At 39.4% G+C, this 21,272-nt stretch overlaps 1 protein-coding gene across 4 annotated transcripts in view; it reads right to left on the bottom strand.

Annotated features, from left to right (window-relative positions):
• Positions 1-21,272, bottom strand: part of cbfa2t3 (CBFA2/RUNX1 partner transcriptional co-repressor 3) — an 87,207-nt gene that overhangs the window by 6,921 nt on the left and 59,014 nt on the right. For 2 of the 4 annotated variants that reach the window (XM_051709175.1, XM_051709187.1), the window contains 9 exons: positions 18,680-18,921; positions 17,830-17,919; positions 13,922-14,103; positions 11,012-11,292; positions 10,787-10,872; positions 8,220-8,448; positions 7,474-7,542; positions 5,767-5,820; positions 610-800 (listed from right to left, as the gene is read on the bottom strand). In XM_051709175.1, the coding sequence (XP_051565135.1) occupies positions 610-800; positions 5,767-5,820; positions 7,474-7,542; positions 8,220-8,448; positions 10,787-10,872; positions 11,012-11,292; positions 13,922-14,103; positions 17,830-17,919; positions 18,680-18,921 (1,424 nt within the window). The remainder of the gene's footprint in view (positions 1-609; positions 801-5,766; positions 5,821-7,473; positions 7,543-8,219; positions 8,449-10,786; positions 10,873-11,011; positions 11,293-13,921; positions 14,104-17,829; positions 17,920-18,679; positions 18,922-21,272) is intronic. The other 2 variants (XM_051709196.1, XM_051709178.1) reach the window with 2 other exon arrangements.

Raw genomic sequence — 21,272 nt, 5'->3', positions numbered from 1 at the left:
AACAAAATTTGATTTAAAGGGAAGTAACCCTATTCATTTCCGAGATGCTAACTGAACGTCACTTGCTGAAAGCAATGTTTTGAGATCATTTGACAACAAAGTAGCATACTACTGTTAGAAATAATTATCGTTGCATTCTGCATATTGTTTTGCAAACTATTTAAAAAAATAATAGGTATAGTATAGTATAGTATATCAGAAATAACTTCTTCTTTTTTTTTTTTTTTTTTACTAAAGGGCAATATTTGCTCTTGGAATTTTACCTTTATACGAGCATATATAAAGCATACATACAGCATACAACAAGAATAGAATTTATATAAAATATTTACATTTCTGAATCAATTAATTGAAATGGTCACTACAATGTCTACACCCATAACTACTGTAGATGGGCCAAGAATATAATATTATCAATTATTTCAAATGTTAGACAACATAACAGACATTCTTTGACCCTACATTTAAAATATCTGGGGCATTTTTGCCTTTTTTGGTAGCATTTTGGCCTCAAGTCTAGTTAATTTCTGACCCTGCAGTATATACTGCACAGTATATAGTTATCAGTCTGCAAGGATTCCATTCTGTACATGTGTGCATGGTACATACTTCACTAGAGTCCTCCTGTTGGTTGATGACGGTCAGTGCATCTTCAGAGGCCTGTCTCTTTGCTTCAGCTAATGCTCGCTCCATCTTCGAGCGCTCAGCGGAGATCATCTCGTGAGCTTTCCTCTCGGCATCAGAAACGGCCTTCTGCAGCTCAGACATGGCCTGCCTCTTTACCTCATTCACGGCTTCCTCTAAAACCAGAAGAAAGACACAAGCCCCTGTAGATTAAAGCCGATCCTGTCCACAATCTTTATTGAGACACTCAAAGCTGTCATCTGTCATTAAAGCTGAGTGTTTCATCTCTCCAAACAGATGTACATTATCCAACATTTACATCATTCTGTCAGAAAAATAAAACATTAATAATTAATCCGAATAACTGTGGTTACAATTATTTCCAGCGTTGATGGCAGTAGATATCTTGTGCGTTTGTACACATGCTTGTTTATTTACCTAACAATATATGATTTAATATTTCATATTATTCAAGTGAATAAATGTGAAGGCACAGAGTCATGTACGGTTTTATTAATGTCTTTTAATGTCTTTATTAATACCTCAATTGTTTCTTCTAGACAGGAATGAGATTTAATAGAGAGCAAATTGAGATTTTTGCTTAAGTCTTCTGATTCTCAGATTTTTATCCTGACAATCTCAGATTTAGACCCCAACAATCTCACATGTCTCCTCTAGAGTTTTCAGATGTTGACATCTCAACAATGTCTCAGACTGTACTCAGATTTGCCAAGATATCAAAGTCTGCCATGAAAAGTCGGAAAAGATTTCAATATGAACTCAAACATTTCTCATTAAATTCTTCCAAGACCAAATTATCAGAGCTATGCTATTTACATACATTTTATAGGCAACTTTTATTTCTCAAAAGGAATTTTAGGAGAAACATCTGAGACAAAGTTGATCCTTAAATTAAGCATAACGGGAATATTTTTTTTTATGTAAACATACTCAACATGGACATTTTTGGCTTTTCTTTTTTTTTTTAAAAAGCGCACCTCGAAACACCTGTATTTTGCAAAATTCGTTGCACTGTTTTTTTCAGTTTTTCAGTGTTTCAAGTGCTGTGATTGTCAAGTTAAAGAAAATTCAACTTTTAAAAACACGTCGAGAGACACCTGCGTTCTGTCCCATTTGTTGCATCACATCTTCTTGTTGTTGTTTCGACTTCTAGAGTGGCGTGTTTTTATAACACAGTGCCAAGTTCAAAACTATAACTTTAAAAAATGTGTCTCGAGAGACCTGTATTTGTGTTCCAATTGTTGCGCTGCATCTCGCTGCCGTTTCAGCATTTAGAGTGGCGTGTTTTTTTTAATGCCGTGTCAAGTAAAATAAAACGTAAGCTTTTAAAAACGTGTCTTGAGAAACCTGTGATCTGTTCCATTCATTGCCCCTCATCTTGTTGTTTTTTTCAGCATCTCGAGTGCCACGATTTTAAGATAGAGACACCTGCGTTCTGTTCCATTCATTGTTCTGCATCTTGTTGTTTTTTCAGCATCTCGAGTGCCGCGATTTTAAGATGGAGACACCTGCATTCTGTTCCATTCATTGCCTCGCATCTTTTTGATTTTTCAGCGTCTCGGGTGCCGCGATTTTAAGAAACCGTGTCAAATTAAAAAAACTTCACATTTTAAAAATGCGTCCTGAGACACCTGCGTTCTGTTCCATTCATTGTCCTGCATACTGTTTTTTCAGTGTCTCGAGTGCTGCGATTTTAAGATGCTGAGTCAAGTTAAAAAACATCAACTTTTAAAAAACGCGTCTCGAGACACCTGTGTTCTGTTCCATTTATTGCCCCACATCTTGTTGTTTTTTTCCTACATCTTGAGTGCTGTGATTTTAAGACACCATCTCAAGTTTAAAACATTTCAACTTTTAAAAAACTGTCTCGAGACATCTGCGTTCTGTTTCATTCATTGCCCTGCATCTTGTTGTTTCTTCAGTGTCTCGAGTGCTGCAAATTTAAGACACTGTGTCAAGTTAAAAAACTTCATCTTATAAAAATGTGTTTCAAGACACCTGCGTTCTGTTCCATTTGTTGCACCATTTGTTGCACCTCACTGTTTTTTCAGCATTTCGAGTGCCACATTTTTTACATGCTATGTCAAGTTAAATGTAGGCAGTAGAAAGCAAGGAAGCTCACTAGATTTTGGAACAGAATCTGTTTTGTGGAAGATTTCAGAAGCAGTCACAAGCTCTTTGAAGGCATGTTTTCAGCTGCAGGGGGTCAAATACACACACACACACACACACACACACACACACACACACATACATTCAGACAGCATATTTTTCATATGTCTTGGCTCTACATGCTTTGCCCCATAGTGTGTTTACTCTAGACAGTTGGTTGTGAGTAGCCTGGTCATAAATATCTGTCACAACACCCCCTCCATTCAATTCTCCATAGAGTTCTGCCTCAGGCTGCTGACTGACTGCGAGTGTGTGTGTTTTCAAATCTACATCACTACTGTCTCAGCTGGAAAGCTAGTTAGTATTCAGTTTGTTCTCTCTGGACCTCCTACACACATCACCTCATTTTTTCATCCTGTCTTTGCTTTCATTCTTCACTTCTTTACTTTTTTCCTATTATTGGTCCTCGCCTTTTTCTCAGTATCTCTAAAAACACTAATCAGACTCAGAGCTTGCACCACTAATATGAGTTTGCAAATTTAATTAATTTTTATCAAGGAGACTCGGGAGCAGATGCTAAAGCAATCAGCACATAATGAAAAACATGGGGCGGCAATATTTACGTTTTAATTTCGCCGGTATCTGGCAGGTTTCAAGGTGTTTCTGCTTACTGTCATTCTCTTTGGTTTTTCAGATCAACATTTTATAAAAGGTTTCAGGCCGCACCACAGCAACGAGTGACAGCAGGTGAAATCTAGATACGCTTAGGTATGGAAAATATCTCAGTTGTTTCTCCTAAACACCAATAAGATTAAATGGAGATCAAATTGAGACACTTAAGTAGATGATTTAATTTTTTTATTTTATTTTTGTTGAGAAATGACTAAATCGTAATCTAATGTGTGTCTAGAGTTTCAGAAGAGAGCTCAAAAATGTCTATAATTGTTTATAAGAAGAAACATCTGAGACAAAGGTGATACTTAATTGGAACAACTGAAACATTAAAACATTATGAAAGAGCAACCTAGTTTGAACAAAAACCCATACTGTAGGTAAGATTTAAGAAAAAACAAATCTCTTTAAAATCTCAATTGATTCTCGTGGACAATGAGATTAAATGGAGAACAAATTGAGACTTTTTCTCAAATCATGCGTTTCTCAGATTTGTCTCAGAAAAAAGACCCTTGTAATCTAAAATGTATCTTCAAGAGTTTCAGGGGTGTGTTCAACTAGATCTACAATTGTTTATATATTTTTTGGTATATTAGGAGAAACATCTGAGACAAAACTGATACTTAAATTAAACCTAACTGAAATGTTAAGCCTCCTGAGCTATGAAGGAGCAATTTCTGAACAACAAAATTTTCATCTGGGCATTAACCCATACAGTATACAGTAGGTACGAGTTAAGAAAATGCGCAAATCTCTGTGAAATCTCAATTGATTCTACTAGACAGCAATGAGATTAAGTGGAGTACAAATTGAGACTTTTACTCAAGTCGCCTGTTTCTCAGATTTTCTCAGAGAAAAAGACCCTTGTAACCGAACATTCTTCATCAAGAGTTTCAGATGTGCTAGATATACAATTGTTTATATTTTAGGTATTTAAGGAGAACCATCTGAGACAAAGTTGAAACTTAAATGAAACATAATTGAAACGGAGTGGTGGTGGCGTAGTGGGCTAAAGCACATAACTGGTAATCAGAAGGTTGCTGGTTCAATCCCCACAGCCACCACCATTGTGTCCTTGAGCAAGGCACTTAACTCCAGGTTGTTCCAGGGGGGTTGTCCCTGTAATAAGTGCACTATAAGTCGCTTTGGATAAAAGCATCTGCCAAATGCATAAATGTAATGTAATGTAATGTAAATGTGAATGAAGAAAAATCACAAATCTCTGTAAAATCTCAATTGTTTCTCCTGGACAGCAATGAGATTCCATGGAGAGCATATTGAAACGTTTACTCAAGTCGCTCGTTTCTCAGATTTTCCCAGAAAAAAAAAAAGACCATTGTAATCTAACATTTCCCTTCAATAGTTTCAGAAGTGAGTTCAACTAGATCTACAATTGTTTATATTTTTAAGGTATTTTCTGAGAAACATCTGAGACAAAATTGGTACTCAAATGAAACATAACTGAAACATTACGTCTCCTGAGCTTTGAAAGAGCAACCTCTGAGCAATACATTTTTTCTTTGGGCAGAGGGCCGCAGGTATAACAAGGTATAGCAAGTTTCTTCAAAATCTCAAATGGTTCTCCAGCAATGAGATTAAATGGAGAGCAAATTGAGACTTTCACTCAAGTAACTTGCTCCTCAGATTTTTCTCCTAACCAAAAGGTCCTGGTAATCTTGCATTTGTCTCTTCAAGATTTTCGGAAGAGAGCTCAACAGTGTTTTAGGAGAAACATCTGGGACAAATTTGGTACATTCTAGGATCTTTTTGTCAGGAGAAATGTCTGAGTAGCAAGCGACTTGAATCAAAGTCTCAATTTATTCTTCATGAGAATTTTAAGAAATTTGTTTTGCATTTTTTCTTACTTCAGGGACTCTGCGCAGAAGAAAATGTAATTGCTCCATGGTTGCTATTTCATAGTTCAGGAGTTGTAATATTTCAGTAATGTTCCATTTAAAGTCATCTCATTTATATCTCTCCTAGAGTTTTTTAAGAGATCTCAACAGTGTCTTAGATTGTGCTCAGATTTGCCAAGATACCAAACTCTGCAATCAAAAGTCTCAATACAAACTCAAACATTTCTCATAAAATTCTTTCAAAGCTGAATTATCTAAGGCGAGCTATGGCATTTACACTTTTATAGCTTTACACTCTTACTGTATGTCAACAAGTGTCTGATTTGTGTCCATTTTTATTTCCCCTAATTTTAGGAGAAACATCTGAGACAAAGTTTATGCTTAAATGAAAGATTACTGACAACTCCATTAAGTCTCCAATAAAATGCAAACCCATCAGCATGATGTGTGAAACGGGTGTAACACGGGTTCAGTTACTCACCCTGCTTGTTTTGCAGTTGCTTTAGTGCTGGCGAGAGCGGGATACTTGGGGCACCTGCATGGAAAACAACTGCAGTTAAAACAGCTTATGTCAAAGTGAAAATGCAGCAATGTTGTGCAGACAACAGCAGCATCCTTCAGGAAAATCAATAACGGCATATTGATTTTACTCAGCTGTAATGTTACTGCTGTGGGTCACAGTTAATAAGTGCCCTTTGACCTCCGAGCTTGTGACACCACCTGTGCTCTGGCTGACCCCATCAGTGTTATGTGTGACCTACAACCCCATTCTTTTAGCAACTTGCTACAGTAATAAAATTAAGTTGGAAAAGAGCAATTCTGTTTCTCACTGGGCTAGGTCACATTTATTGGCCCTACCTGTGCTGCTCTGCTGTTGACTGCGGCAGTTTACTGCATTCTCACTGCAGCTTTAACTGCAGTTGTCTCACATGGCTGTGACAGATGGAGAGCCCTTAAAGGGAAAGTTCACCCAAAATGTAAAATTCTGTCATCATTTACTTGTTCCAAACCTGCATGACTTAATCCAGCAACACACTAGCAGACTCCAAACTCCAACTCGATTTTGGCCAAGGGTGTCACACATAAAGGCTGTTTTGATCAATCGGAGGTATGACACACTTGCCGATACAAAATTTTGGAGGGGTGACAAACATACCAACTCACCGCAAGTCTCGCTCTCTCTCTAATTCCCTGTCACGTGGAGCTCACCGAAATAAATACTAGAGAACTGCCTGAGCATAAATTATTGCAATATGTGATTTAGGGCATTTTCAGACCTAAAGCTTGCTTGATTTGTTCCGAAACAATGGCTAAAATAGTTACAATGTTGCATTTTCTTCATGGTTCGGTTCGCTTTCACAAGGTCATATTTAAAATGCACCAAAACTGTAATATTTCCATTGTGGTAGTTGCTTTTGCATAATTTCGGCATTGTAAAGTACCTGTTCAGTCATGGAGCGATCGTGAAGATCGATCTGTATTTAATATAGCCGTCAAAAGGCCAAATCCGTGTTTGATGATGATTTACAGATTTCTTCTCTGTCTAAGTGGTCCCGAAAGGATTGTTTTGGTGCGGATCCAAGTGCGATTGCCGTGTTCATATATGCCTATATGAACCGAACCAAGGGAGACAATGCACCAGGTTCTGAAATAAATGCTCCAAACGAGCCATGTGTGAAAAGGAAGTGATTCATGATATAACTTTAGTTTGTAATAGTTTGTGATTGTGATGTCTTGTCAGTTCTTCAGTAAAAGAAGAAACTCACTGGTCACTTGACAAGAACACAAGAGGTGTCAGAATGAATTTTTCAAGGAAGTCTGATGTGCTTTTTCAGTTTTTGAAGCCATTAATACAGCAGGGAGTCCCGGCAATCAAGTGATTAATGACCTCCTGCTGGCAGGCGCTAATGTGGGCTCCCTCCGCCTGGCTGGCGAGTATGTTAATGAAGCTCACACCTGAAAATCACTGGAAAAATCAGCACGTGTGGCACTAGCTTTAAGTACTGTAAATAATTACAGAATTTTCATTTTTGAGTGAACTATACTTTTAACTCTAATGACATTCCTGTTCCACTCCTGGCCTTGCATAAGTACCGTTGCGATGCCCTGCTGGCCAGTGGGCATATGTTTATGTGTGTGTTTGTGTTTAAGTGGATGCCAACAGACAATTCACTGTCCATGCACTTACCCGCCTTCCTCCAGATCTCCTCGGGCAGGTAACCTGATGGTGGCCGATGCAGGAAGTCTCTGTGGATTTCTGTTAGAGAAAGTTCAAAAGAGACATTGAGGCTACGTCCACACTAATGCGTTTTCGAGTAAAATTCCCATCGCCTTTCATGTTCAAATGTTCATTCATATTTTTTTTGTGCTATTATTTGGAAAGAGAGCAAGGCGCCCTGCTCCATTTGAATGGGTAGCTACCGTGATCACACATCACAGGTTGCATTAAAGAGCATCAAAATAACACTGAAATTTGTGAATACATTTGCTGAGGCTAAAATGTTTTTTCTTCAAAAACTATTTCCGACTCAAATGATGGGAATGCGTCACATTTGTGGATATGCAAATTGTGTGGTATACTGTATATTGTATGCAATCTATACGCAATTTGAAACAAAGGACAACTATGAATGTGATCTCTGGGATATAAGTCAATTTTTCCTCCCAATAAACTTCCAATGTTCCGCGCGCTACGATGACATCATCATAGGATTATCGCATTACATAAGGAACACAGCATTATCCAACTACTTATTGCATATCGCATTTTCCTCCATATTGTGCAGCCTTATTTTGTAATAATATGTATTTGAAAAAGTTCTATACAAATAAACTGAATTGAAACCGAATTAAATGATGGTAGTGTTGGCAGCTGCTAAGGCCGCGTGAGTCATACTGCGTGCCTAGCATCTGCGCCTGTAGCGGTGCATGTACCTAGCGGCTGTGTGTCGCTGCTGTTAGGAGTGTTGGAGGAGGAGGAGTTGTGGTGGGGAGGAAGAGGAGGAGGTCGCTGGGTGGAGCTCCCACCTTTTTTCATATCCTCCACGTCGCTATAGCGTCGGATCCAGTGGTTCATCTCCTCGCGGTCGGCCTCCTGGCAGCGTCGCAGCACGGTGAGGGAACGCCGTGTCTTCTCCACCATATCCATGATACAGTTCAGCAACTACAGAGAGAACGAGATGAAAAGAATGGAAGAGGGTGTTAAATAGAATGAGACCAGGGCTAGGGATGCTGTCAACTGGGTTGTATCTCAGTGACGATTAGATCTGGTGTCATTTACATTTACATTTATGCATTTGGCAGACGCTTTTATCCAAAGCGACTTACAGTGTACTTATTACAGGGACAATACCCCCAGAGCAACCTGGAATTAAGTGCCTTGCCCAAGGACACAATGGTGATGGCTGTGGGGATCAAACCAGCTGATTACCAGTTATGTGCTTTAGCCCACTACGCCACCACCACTCTATATCCAATTGCACAAATGTGTGTTTTCTCTAGCTGTGGTTTTGTATGTTGGATTCAAATACCTAGTCAAAACTCTCTTAAATTAGAATAAGTTTTGTGAATTCTATCCTCCATAGTAAATATTCACTATCATTATTTTTGTGTTATCACTCTTGGGTAAACAAGTGAACATAATCAAACCAGACTGGCATACATTATGGCAAGGGTCAACTCTATTATAAAGGCAGATTTTTACCGAAAGGTTTAAATGTTTTCTTAGGAAAAAGGTCTTTTTTATGAAAGTCAGGTAGGGGCATGTTTTTACAATTTGATCAGGGCAGGTTGTCAAATATTTTTTAAATGTCATTAATGTATACAATTTTATACAATATTTACTGGCCAAAATAAGGTTGTGGCATTTTTTTGTATGTTCCATTTTTGTCATTTAATGAATCATTTGACTTTTTCAACTTTGCTGATAAGCCTATAATATATTGTTTAATCCAGACAAAGATTTAAAAAGACAGATTTTGTTGGGGTTTGACAGGGGAATATGCCCTGCTACTGGGGCAAGTTGTAACAAAAGGTCAACCTGTGTTTAATAGTTTTTTAAAATAGTAGTTACTTTTTTTTTTCCTGGGGAAAAATGGTGGAAATGTTCAATAGCTTTTTGTAGCCAAGACTTCAAGGTATTTGGCTTTATAAAAATTGACTCAAACATAAACTTACTTTGAGAAATATTCAACGGAGTAAAAAGTGTGACAACTAGCCCCGGACTTCCCTATATATAGCAGTGATTCTCAACAGGTTTTCCTTCAAGACCTGGATTTTACATTGGACATTAAATGCAACCAAACACATAAAAAGTCTATGAGATGTCCTAACTAAAGTACTGAAACAAACATGTGTGTGTTTGAGCCAGTGGTGCTGTGAGCGGTTGAATGCTTCAGCAGTACAGTAACAATAGCCCTGCAACAGCTGTGCTGCCAGTGAGAGAAGCCAAAACAATTGATCCTTCCCCTATGCACCCTACACTCTCTGTCCCTCTCTCAATAAGATCTCCCCTCATCTCTCTGTGATGCCATTCTTCACTCTGTGTGTGTGTTGTTGGCTGTATTTATTTCAGAAATGGACAGGCTCCAGCGTAAGGCGGATTCCACAGACTGCAGCCCTCAGTCTCAGCTGCTCTCTCTCTCTCCGGTGGGAACTTCCTATACTGGGTTTCTCACTCCATCTGTGGCCTCTTTATTCAATATGTATTTGAGTGAGTGTATGTCTGTGTGGAGGCCAAGAAGGTAAAGCTGAGGTAAGCCAAAAGTGTGTTAAAGGCCTTATTGTAATCTAGAAATGATTTTATTGCAGGTGTCCAAACTTCAGTCTGTCTTGTCCAAACTTTAGTCTGTTTTTTCTTTTTCTCTCTCTCTCTCTCTTTCTCTCTCTCTCTCTTTCTTTCCTCCCTTTTTTCTTTCTTTCATCAACTGAGACCAGCAAACAGCTTAGTCTGGCTTAAGATATTTTTTCAGCAGGAAGTTTCCCTTTCTTTCTTTCTTTCTTCAACTGAGACCAGAAAACCATCTTAGTCTGGCTTAAGATGTTTTGTTCAGCAGGGAGTTTCTTTTCCTTCCTTCCTTCCTTCCTTCCTTTCTTTCTTTCAACCCTGCTGAAAAACCATCTAAAACCAGCCTGGTTTCTTAGCTTGGTCAGGCTGATCTTTTGGCTGGTTTTGGAGAGGTTTTGGCCACTTTTTAGCTGCTCAGACTGAGCACCAGCTTTGCTAGGCTAGCAGACCACCTTAAACCAGGTTTTGACCAGCAAACCAGCTTAGTCTGGTTTAAGCTGTTTTTCCAGCAGGGAATGGTTTCTAGCTTTTCCAGCCTGGTCATTCATGGTCATTAGCTGGTCTAAGCTGTTCTTGATGGTTGAAGGGCTGGTGGACCACCTTGGACCAGCAACGAACCAGCTACAATGTTTCAAAAACCAGCTTGACCTCATTCCAGCATAGTTATTAATTCTCTTAAAGATAATATAAGAACAATGCATGTAGACACACATACATTATCAAGGTGCTTCCATTCTTCAGCCCACTCGCGGTCTGTTAGCCGATGATCAATCACTTCCTCTTGACGAGCTCCATGAACGGCTGCAATACAAACATAGCATGACATACACATTGCCTGGTGACTAAGTTACTAAGATTGTGCATGTAAACACACTAAATAAGATTCACAGTTATTCGGGCCGCATCGAATTCTAATTTTAATACATATTGTCTCACTGACCTGTCTGTCGGTGGCGTTCTCGGATGTCCCTGTGCTCGGCATGTCTGTAGGCGTCTCTGTAGTGGTGGGCGAGGGCCATGTCTTCCAGGCGGTAATGTTGTGGATTGGGAGGGTTGGGATGTGGCAGACCATTGGGTGGGTGTGTGGACAGGCCGTTAGGGGGAGGATGGGCAGGCAGACCGCTGCTGGGACTGAAGCGCTGACTGGGGCTCACCGTGCATGGCCGTTTGGCCAGGTGTTCTGGGTGCAAGCCGTCCCTCTCGCCACCGGTCTCTTTGGTCCTAATAAAGGGACATAAAGACACTTTTAAGGGCCATTCACACATTTGTGATCTGATATTAAAAAGCTGTAAACAGCTGTGCAGTACGTCAATAATGTTAGATCAACCAGCAGTAGAAACGCCTACTAGCAACCTCCAGTTATAACATCGCTGTCAGTGTGAACAGGGCTTTAAGAGGAAATATGGCCATTGATAGTTTTGCATTCTTGGAGTCTGACCCATCCCACCTCTCTCTCTCTCTGCCCCGCCACTCGTGTGTCCGAATGTTGAGGCCAGCTGTGAGCCATATGTGGACTCTAGCCCTCCTTTACCAAGAAGTGAAGTTAAATTCCAACCCCTTAATCTTTCCCTTTCTCACTCTCTCTCTGTCTCTCTCCTGAGCTGCTGTGTTGCGAGGGCTGCTCCCTTTGGCAGATGTTCAGTGACACTCGTTTTGGAGCCATCTGGCCAGTCTGTGCTTCAGTGTTGATAATAATCTGTTTAGCTGAGTGCAGCAGTCAGGCATTCAGGGCTAAAGCTCCTCTCCTCTATGCAGGGCATGAAACACGTGTGCACTGCAAAACATCATTTTTGTCATGTTTTTCAGTAAAAATATCGAAACATCCTTAAAACAAGATAGATTTACTTGAGATGCAAAATGACAAAACATTAAGTCTTATTTTCAAAGAAATATAATAAAATGTAAAGAGGTTTACACTTCCAACACTTTTACCTTTAAATTAAGTATCTATCTATATATCCATCCATCCATCCATCCACTCATCCATTCATCTTCTTGTTTTAAGCACAAACCTCAAATTTTGTTAGATTTATTCTTCAAAAAGAAAAGGAAAATCATTTGCCAATGGGCATGAAAAAGAAACTTGTTTTCCCTTCTAATTAAGTTTATTTTCTTATCCAATTGGCAAACATTTGATCTTGTTTTAAGCATAAACATCTGTAAATGTTGCAAGTTTAAAGGAAGAAGAGAAAAAAAATTGCCAATGGGGTAAGAAAAATAAACGTTTTTTTCTTGCTCTAATGGCAGATATTTACTTCTTGTTAAATCTCAGTAAATTTTGTTAGATTTCTGCTTCAAAAATACATAAAATGAATGCTAATGTCTGTCTGTCACCTGAAGGTAAGTGTGCCAAAAAAATTAAAAAAATACAAAATCCCTTAACTTACATATACATAAAATTATTAAACACATCAACCACCATTTCAATGTGTTTAATAATTGTATTAATATGTAAATAAAGGAATTTTTATTTATTTTTCTTTTGGCACTCTAAGATATTAGCATTAATTTTGTTAGAATTATTTTTACTGTTTTTATCAATTTTAATGTATTTGTCTTTTATGTTAGTTGTAAGCATAAATCTCTGTACATTTTGTTAGATTTATACAAATATATATATATACAGTATATATATTAACTATTTGCTAATATGGTAAGAAAAATAAGCTTTCTCCTTGAATTAATGTTTTTTTTTTTTTTCTTTTTTTTACCCTATTGACAAATATTTTTTTGTTTGTTCACAGCATAAACTTCAGTACATTTTGTTCAATTTCTTTGAAAACAAGATTAACATAATTTTTCTTTGCGCGTTTATGTATTATGTTTTCAGGATGTTTAGATATTTTCACTGGAAAACAAGTAAAAAATAGTTAATAAGAAAATGATTGAATGAACATTGCAAGTCTGATTTCTTGCACTTGAGAGTTGAGGGCATTTGGCTCAGATATGACTGCATGTATGACAACCCGTCATGCTCGCCTCCACAGCCACCCCAAAAACCTCCAGCCTTTAGTAGTCTTTCTGCTGCTGTAGCTAGATATCTCACAAATCAAATCAACAGCTGGGGCTCCTGCGGTGATATGGTAAGCTGAGGCCTTGGAGACGGAGGTGTACGGATTACAGTAGGGGACTGCCCATTCCTCTACCCCCACCCTCACTCTCTCTCCCTCCCCCCGGATCAGTTCAAGCAGGGGTTCAGTGAGATCACCATCTGGACACATCCCGGACATATGGGCAGCTACTGGGAACTTACAGGAGAGACAGTGCGTATAAGAGTGGAAGAGAGACAAAAGGATACAAACAAGAATGTTGGTGCTTCAAATTGCATTAGTTTCATAAAAAATGGTGCTAGCAACACCAAGGTCATGGGTTCAATTTTAAGGTACATGCATACTACGAATGGGCTATACAGTATAAGCAAAAATGTATATTGCGATATTCTTGAAATTCTTGGTCGATAATAATATATATTCTTTTTTTATTTAAACAGCAATGAAACAACTTTGGATGAAAGAGTGCTTTGGATAAAAGAGTTACATGTCCAAAGACAGCTGGCATCACCTGGCACAAATACCACACACACTTCCACCTTCTCTCCATCCTCCACACTATCTATCTGTGTGGCCTAACCTTCCCACATCCTCCACTCGTTACATTTGAGTGTATGTGTGTGCATTTCAAGCCAGACAAGAAGTATGCCAAAGGCGAGTTTGTGTTGACATTTACTGTAGCTGTCTACATTTGCCTGTTGCTTGACTTTTGATATTTATGACTAGAGGTATTTGTAATGAAAATGGTACACAGACAGACAGGCACACAAGTTGGAGTGTGTATAAGTGTATGTTTGTACCTGTCCGGGGTACGTCTTTTGCCATGCTCATTGAGTTCCAACAGGATCTCGGCAGAGTCCAGGGGAGAGCTGGCATTGGCGTCCAGCAGAAGCTGCTCGTGTTGGGCCAGATACTGCGCTGGGGTCTGCTTAGCCATCCGCGCACAGTGAAGCAGCTCCCTCTGCAGGAGGGGTAGATTAGCCTGAGAGAGAGAGAGAGTAATGGAGTGAAAAAGGTACAATTACTGATGAAAAGAATAGTTTACTGTACACCAGTATGCATTTTCATACTGGTTTATACTGGTTAGTGCTGGTTTGGAACTGGTTGAGGTTGTGGTTTGGCACTGGATTAACATAGCTGGTGAAGCAAGTCTACCAAAACTGTCTTTTTTGGTAAAGCTGGCTGATTAGTTGAAAGAAGCCTGGTGGGAACACTGGTTAGTTTATGCTGGTTAGTACTGGTTTGCTACTGATTTAGCTGCCGGAGAAGCATAGCCATGCTGTTCACCAACAAAACAGTTGGTGAATCTGGTCAACCAGTTTTGTGTCTTTGGAGAAACTTGTTGACCAAGGAATTCTTGTTGGTTAGACCAGTTACAAAATAGTAGGGACTCTGGCTGGTTTATGCTGGTTAGTGCTGATTTGGTGCTGGTCTAGCTGGTGACTGGGCACATGTCTAATTTAGCAGATGTATTTGGTCAACCAGAATATTGTTTTCTGCTGAAGCTTTTTGACCAAGGAAGTCTTGCTGGTTGAGCTATCAAAAGAAGCATGGTAGGAACACTGGCTGGTTTATGCTGGTTTGGTGCAGGTCTAGCTGGTGGACCAGCATAGCCATGATGTTCACTAGTAAATCTTGGCTGGTGAATCTGGTTGACTAGTTTCGTCTTTCTGGTGCAATTGCTTGGTCAAGGAAGTCTTGCTTTTTAAGCTAGTTATAAAGACTGGTTGGGATACAGTATGGTTTATGATGGTTAGTGGTGGCTTGCTACTGGTCTAGCTGGTTACTGGGCACAGGTATAGTTATGTTTTTTCTAGTGAAGCTAGGTCACCAAGTAAGGCAAGCTGGTTTATCTAGTTAAGAAGATTTGTGGGGCACTGGTGGGTTTATACAGGTTAGTTCTGGTTATGATTGGTCTAGTTGGTGGACAAGTATAGCCATGCTATTCACCAGCAAAACAAAGCCGGTGTGCATAGTTAACCAGTATGGTCTTTCTGTTGAAGCTGGTTGACCAAGGAAGTCTTGCTGGTTAAGGTAGTTAAGATGGATAACAGGGAATCTGCCAAGTTTATGCTGGTTTTGTTCTGTTCTAGCTGCTGATTGGGCATTTGTCTAATTTAGCAGGTTTAGCTGGTCGACTAGAATGGCTGATGGTTGATCAAGGCTGGTTTAGCTAGTTAAGAAGATTTGTGGGGACACTGGTGGGTTTATACTTGTTAAATTTCGTACTAGTCTTGCTGCGACTGGGTACTGGTCTAATTTAGCTGGTAAAGCAAGGTTTATCCGGTGAAGCTGGTTGACCTAGGAAATCTTGTTGGTTTAGCTAGTTAAGAAGCCAGGTGGGGACACCAGCACACTAACATCTCATGTAGGGGAACAGCATTTGCAAGTTGCAACAAACCACTTAAGTGAATAAAACCCTTAGTAATAATAACCTTAAAATTATTACTAAGGGTTTTCTTAACTTAAAGGATTCACTGCAATTGCATATCCAAATCCACAACATATGCTGGTGACTATCAATGCTGGTCTTTCCAGCAGGGTTTCTACTGTACAGAGAGAATAAGGAGTACATGAGATAAAACAGACCCTTCCTCTAGCCCACCGTGTATTCGTGCATCGGTGAGGTCCATGGTAGGAGTGCTCAGTTGTCTCTCTCCCTCTCTCTCGCTCTGTCTCTCTCTTTATCGTTGGCTATCAGTATAATGCTACACAGCTGGCTGATGATGCAGATGTGTAGCATCAACACACCGCAGGACTCTGAGAGCAGCCTGTGAGCAATGTGCTGGGTGCCATTTACCACAGAGCTCTGCTTTGAATAAAACACTCCCTCTATGAAATATGTCCTGTGTAGTCTATAGCTCACTAACACACACATACACAGACAGACTGCCTTGTACCATTCTGGAGTCAGTGGATATATTCTCTCTCTACAGCCAGTTATGGTTGATGCACATACATTAGAGTTTGGGATGATTTGGGATGAGAATGTGTATTTTGGAAAGGTTGTTCCTTGAAAAAGCAGCTGTCTCCACGAGTTACTAGGTTTCATACTGGACAGGGGCGTACTGTATGGCGGCTAGTTTTAGGCCATTCTAGAATGGTACTAGCATATTTTCTCAGCATACAGCACCCACTGGGACTTATTCATGTATCTTGTGATTTAATTGGATTTCGATTCAGGGAGTCAATGTGTGATTACAAAACGATTGTTGATACATCGAGAACAAGACCATAGGTGTGCAAATCCTTTTCAATAAAACACAGAATAGAACTAGTGCTTTTCTTCGCCCTTTCCAAAGTATGTTAAAGCTTTTAAAAGCTTTTGTTAAAGTCTCGCTCCCACTGTTCTCTGTTTGGACTTGAAAGCAATAAGAACAGTTGTTTCTCAAATTTTTTTTTCTCTCATTTTTTTTGTTGTGTTTATGTAGTTAAACCTTTTTTTGTTTGATCTTTTTTGTTGTTATAGCTCTTTCTTTTGCTATATTCATTTGCATTGTGAAGCAACCATGGGTATGAGAAATAAAAAATTATTGTTATTTTTAGATCTTGGTGAAAACTGGCATGATTTAAAATGTTAGACATGTTCCCGACATATTTCAAGAGAGTCGCAGATTTTGTGCAGCACATGGCGATTATCTGTATCTGTGATCTTTTGCTCAGCATAAGCTTTAAATTATTATTAACAATTAAAGGTGCTATAAGCGATTTCAGCTGTTTTGCTAACTTCTACCATTTAACCGCACTCCCTCTTTCTAAAACCCCATCCTCCAAAAGCATGTCAGCCAAATGATGTTGGCAAACAGAACATGCAAAATGACTGACAGGCAGCGAATGTAAAGCCACTCCCCTAATCCTTTATTGCTGCTTACAGAATCTAGGGTTATCATAAAGACATGTGATTTCTCAAGACAAATAGTATGGACATTTTATGTGTGTTATTCTAGGTTGTATAAAAAACTGCTTATGGCACCTTAAATAGAAAATTCGGACTGAATTTTTGCACATCAGTGCAGAATAATTTACTGTAAGAAAGAAATGTGATGCATATGTTTGAGCCCTGGCTTTGTGCAATGTTTGAGTAAAGGATAAGCATAAAGACAACAGCATCAGAGCAGTGTAAAGCTGTACTGCTTACAGCACCCACTGCAACATCTGCCAGGAAATCTTCTTTGGCCCGCACCACTCCTCTCCGCTCTGGTTAAACACATATGTGCCAATTTTAATGAATCACAAATGATGGCCATATGGAGGGCTAGATCAGCACAGCCCAGCCACAGTGGAGTGGGGTTGTTGGAAGGGTTTCCTCATCATACACATACACACAAATACACACACACTTATGCAAGAAAGGCATGTACTGTAGCCGTAGTTAGGGAAATACCCATTCTGTGCATATGTGTGCTTATGCTGGCCACAATCCATCTACATGGATTTTTGTTTGTCACTCCGTCTGTCTGTCTCAAAGTCCCAACACCCTCCCCCTCCCCCTCCACCCATTTCCATATGGTGCACCATAAGGAAGAGCTCCTCGTACGGATACAGCATGACTTTAAGATCTCTGGTGGAGTAGTCTCATGCATCAGACAAACTGTGGGCTTGCCGTATGAGGCTACTGCACACAAAAATGGCAAGAGCTTTCACAAAACAACAAGTTCCAATCTAAGCGGCTGACTTTAAGCAATTTACAGGATGTGTTTGATCTTACCTTGAGGAATGGAATGACGAACGGCCGCAAAGGGAAGTTTGTTGCCTCCTGAAGTTTGGAGTGGAACTCTTCAATGGTTAGAGTTGAGTTCTGGTATGATATACAGAGTGATCGAGTAAACAATCAGTGAAGAACAGCAAACAAGAAGACGGTCAGCTAAAAGCCAGCCTGATCTCATGAAAATGACAAAACTATGGCAAAAAAAACAAAAAAAAATTAAAAACAACATTACGTGGTTCATTACACGTATTGCGCCAGTTCCAAGGTAAAATGTCCACTGTGCTGCACTAAAAGCGAGTTAAATGTTCTCCCAGACAGATGAGGTTTTTAAGATTAATACTCTATCAAGTTTTAAATCAACAAAACTGACCTCCCTACCCTAAACCCTCAACCTAAACCTAACTGATAGTGTCATAAAAGCAAATGAGAGATGAAAAACGCAATTGCTGAAGCAAGCACGTCATTTTGTGATGCTTTTATGACACTTTCAGCTCACATGACGACATGCGTGCTCTTCTGGACTAGTACCCTGGTCCTTTGCGTTGCAAGTACACCACTCTATCAGTTGAGCTACCATACAGCATGATTGTGCCTGGATAAGCTAATAAATGTAGTTGGTCATGTAATGCAAACGTTAAAATATGTCCCCTTACAAGTCATGCACTATAGTAAAAGTGTTTTGATGTCACAAGTTAGCATTGTGAAAGGAACAGGATGAGAAGTTATAAACGTAACATCAATTAACTGCATCATTGCATACAGTGAATATGTTGGTATTGTAACGTGATTCTTTGAGACCGGGTTGATTAAACAAACAGTGAAAGGAAAAACAAAGCCATCAGGAACTCACCACCAGCCCAAGAACCAGGCTGCGTACACGTTCCCCGATCTCTGGCGATATGTCATTGCCAAACTGCTGTAGCGTGGTGAGGAACCGCTTGAGTTTACAAAGCTGTCGGGCTCCGCAGGCAGGGGGAAGCTGCTGGGTGGGCAGAGATGCTGTGGAAGAGGTGGCCGGTCCATTGCTGAAGCCATTGGGTGTTGAGGGAGCTCCGTTGAGCGCCGTGGGTGAGTGGCTGCTACCGTTCAGCACTGTGGAAAGAGAGACACTGTTTGCATTAGAATTACTCTCGTCACTCCTCACTCTTTTGTTTTCCGTTTTCTCTGTTTTAGACTTGGGAAACCCCCTCCAGGAAGCACCGACGGGCACTCCGTAGCACGGAGACGGCACGTGCATTCCAAGAACAGTGAGAGAACACACCGAAACTACACTGTGACTGTAACGCAACACGCTGCTGTCTACTCCTCGTCTCATTCTCCGTTTTGAGTGAACACACCATGAACAAGACCATCCGCTAGCTCTCTATTCAATGACATACTGTACACACCCGGTTTATCGCTTCCCATTGCTAACCCACTCTCTCACTCACTAAGACACAACTTTAAGAGGAACGTGTGAAAGAGGGCCCAAAAATAGCCCTGTGGGCCGTGTTACTTTTATTCCAACGGCAGGTGTGTGTCTAAATCAGGCTGGGCATGTCTACCAGCTGAGAGTAGATTTGCAGCATGAGTCCAGGACCCAGCCACACTTCCACTCCATCTCCACATCATTCAGTGTGCAAAGTGGTGAAAAAAATGTGTTGTTCGTTCGATCAGTCTGTCCATCCGTCTGTCTGTCATCCCACCCGCCCGCCTATCTATCTATCTATCTATCTGTCCATCCAAGTTTCAGGCAGTTGTGAAATATGTTGTTAAGTAATAATTAGGGATGTAAATCACCAGTTTCATCATGATACAATCTTGTATCGATTCTCTTAGCCAGCAATCCGATGTTTGCCGATACCTCAAAGTCTGCCACGATACGATTTCGATTTGATTCAATTCAGGGGCATGTGATCGAAATTACGATATTTTGTGCCTATTTTACACAATCAGTTACATTTATTATGTAAAAGATGCAACCAAAATATAATTTGAATATTTGATTGAGCTCTCTGAAAAGTGCAAATCCAGTATTAACATTGGGACATCTGCAAAATAAATAAATAAATAAATAAATAAATAAATAAAATTCTGTTACAGTTTATTACAGTTTTTCTCAATCGCTTTGGCTCATTTTTTGAAACTTAACATTCTGTAAACTGTAAGTGCAATTGTCACAAATGTTTTATGGGACATCTCAACTCTATTGTATGTCTGCAAAATGTAGTAACTCACCCAAAACATTTAATTCATGCTTCAAAACCTAGTTATTGTGTCAGTAAATTGGCCAATGACACCAAAATGAAAAGGTTTTTGTCATCGTGTGAGCCGTACTGGACAAAATGTTTAGATGTTTCTTCACCATGGCAGTCAACCCTGGAAATATTTGTTTTATATACACATTTAATTTTTGTTCACTTTTTTGTTGACACTGACTGCTTACTGTACTATACATGAATGTCAGTTATGTCTAGCTGAATGCTATGTGCTATTTAGATACTGATTTCAACAGTAGGTAAAAGTTTACTGGGAAAAGTCAATACTGTACAATACTGTAGTACACAGAAAAGCAAAAGATTGCTACAAAAAATTTTTTGTAGCAATCTGTTACATGTAAACAGAAAATTCACATTTACATGTCCATTTTTACACATTTCTTACATGTAAAATCATATATAGTGAACAGAAAATTGCCACAAAATGACATAAAAAAAACAAAACAAAAAAAACACAATGAAAAAACATTTCATGTTATAGCTATTTATGGAATATACATGTATGTCTGACATTTTTTGATAATTGAATGGATCATTTTGCATGTACTGGCTCACATGATGAAAGAATGTTTAGAAGTTGTGAAGAGTATGACAGTCTCACTGAGAATCAACTCATGTGCATTTAGCTATTGTGCAAATTGTAGACAATTGTACTTACTCTTTTGCACACATGTGCCAAAACACATGCAATTTGCTTAAATGAATAAGAAATTCAAATCTGGTGTGAACAAGAAACTAATTGTTCAAAGATTTGAACTTAATATTTTGAAAAAAAAAAAAAATTCTCATTCGAGAACTGAGCCAAAGCAATTGAGAAAAACAGTAATCGTGCATATGAGCCACTTCACGCTATCCTTTCACCGGAGCTCGCAGCCCTGTTGACACACACGCACGGATAGAGCAGACTCAGAGGGAAACTTCAATCACTTCAATCACTCTGTGCACATCCGTGTCCCACTTGAGAAGCATATTTAGCACTTAGAAAGCGAGATGAATATACTAACGTTGCTGCAACGCATGATGGAAATGCGTACAGACGTAGCTGGCATTAGAGCATTAAATAAAGATGTATCTTAAAAAAATATACATCGATCTTTATGCACTGTATCGATGACATCACATCGTTGGTTAATTGATCGATGTATCGATCCAGAACGATGGATTGTTACACCTCTAGTAATAATG

The sequence above is a fragment of the Myxocyprinus asiaticus genome, chromosome 1, assembly GCF_019703515.2.
Source record: "Myxocyprinus asiaticus isolate MX2 ecotype Aquarium Trade chromosome 1, UBuf_Myxa_2, whole genome shotgun sequence".
Lineage (NCBI taxonomy): Eukaryota > Metazoa > Chordata > Actinopteri > Cypriniformes > Catostomidae > Myxocyprinus > Myxocyprinus asiaticus.
The sequence above is the reverse complement of the archived record's forward strand: the minus strand, read 5'-3'. Positions and strand labels throughout refer to the sequence as shown.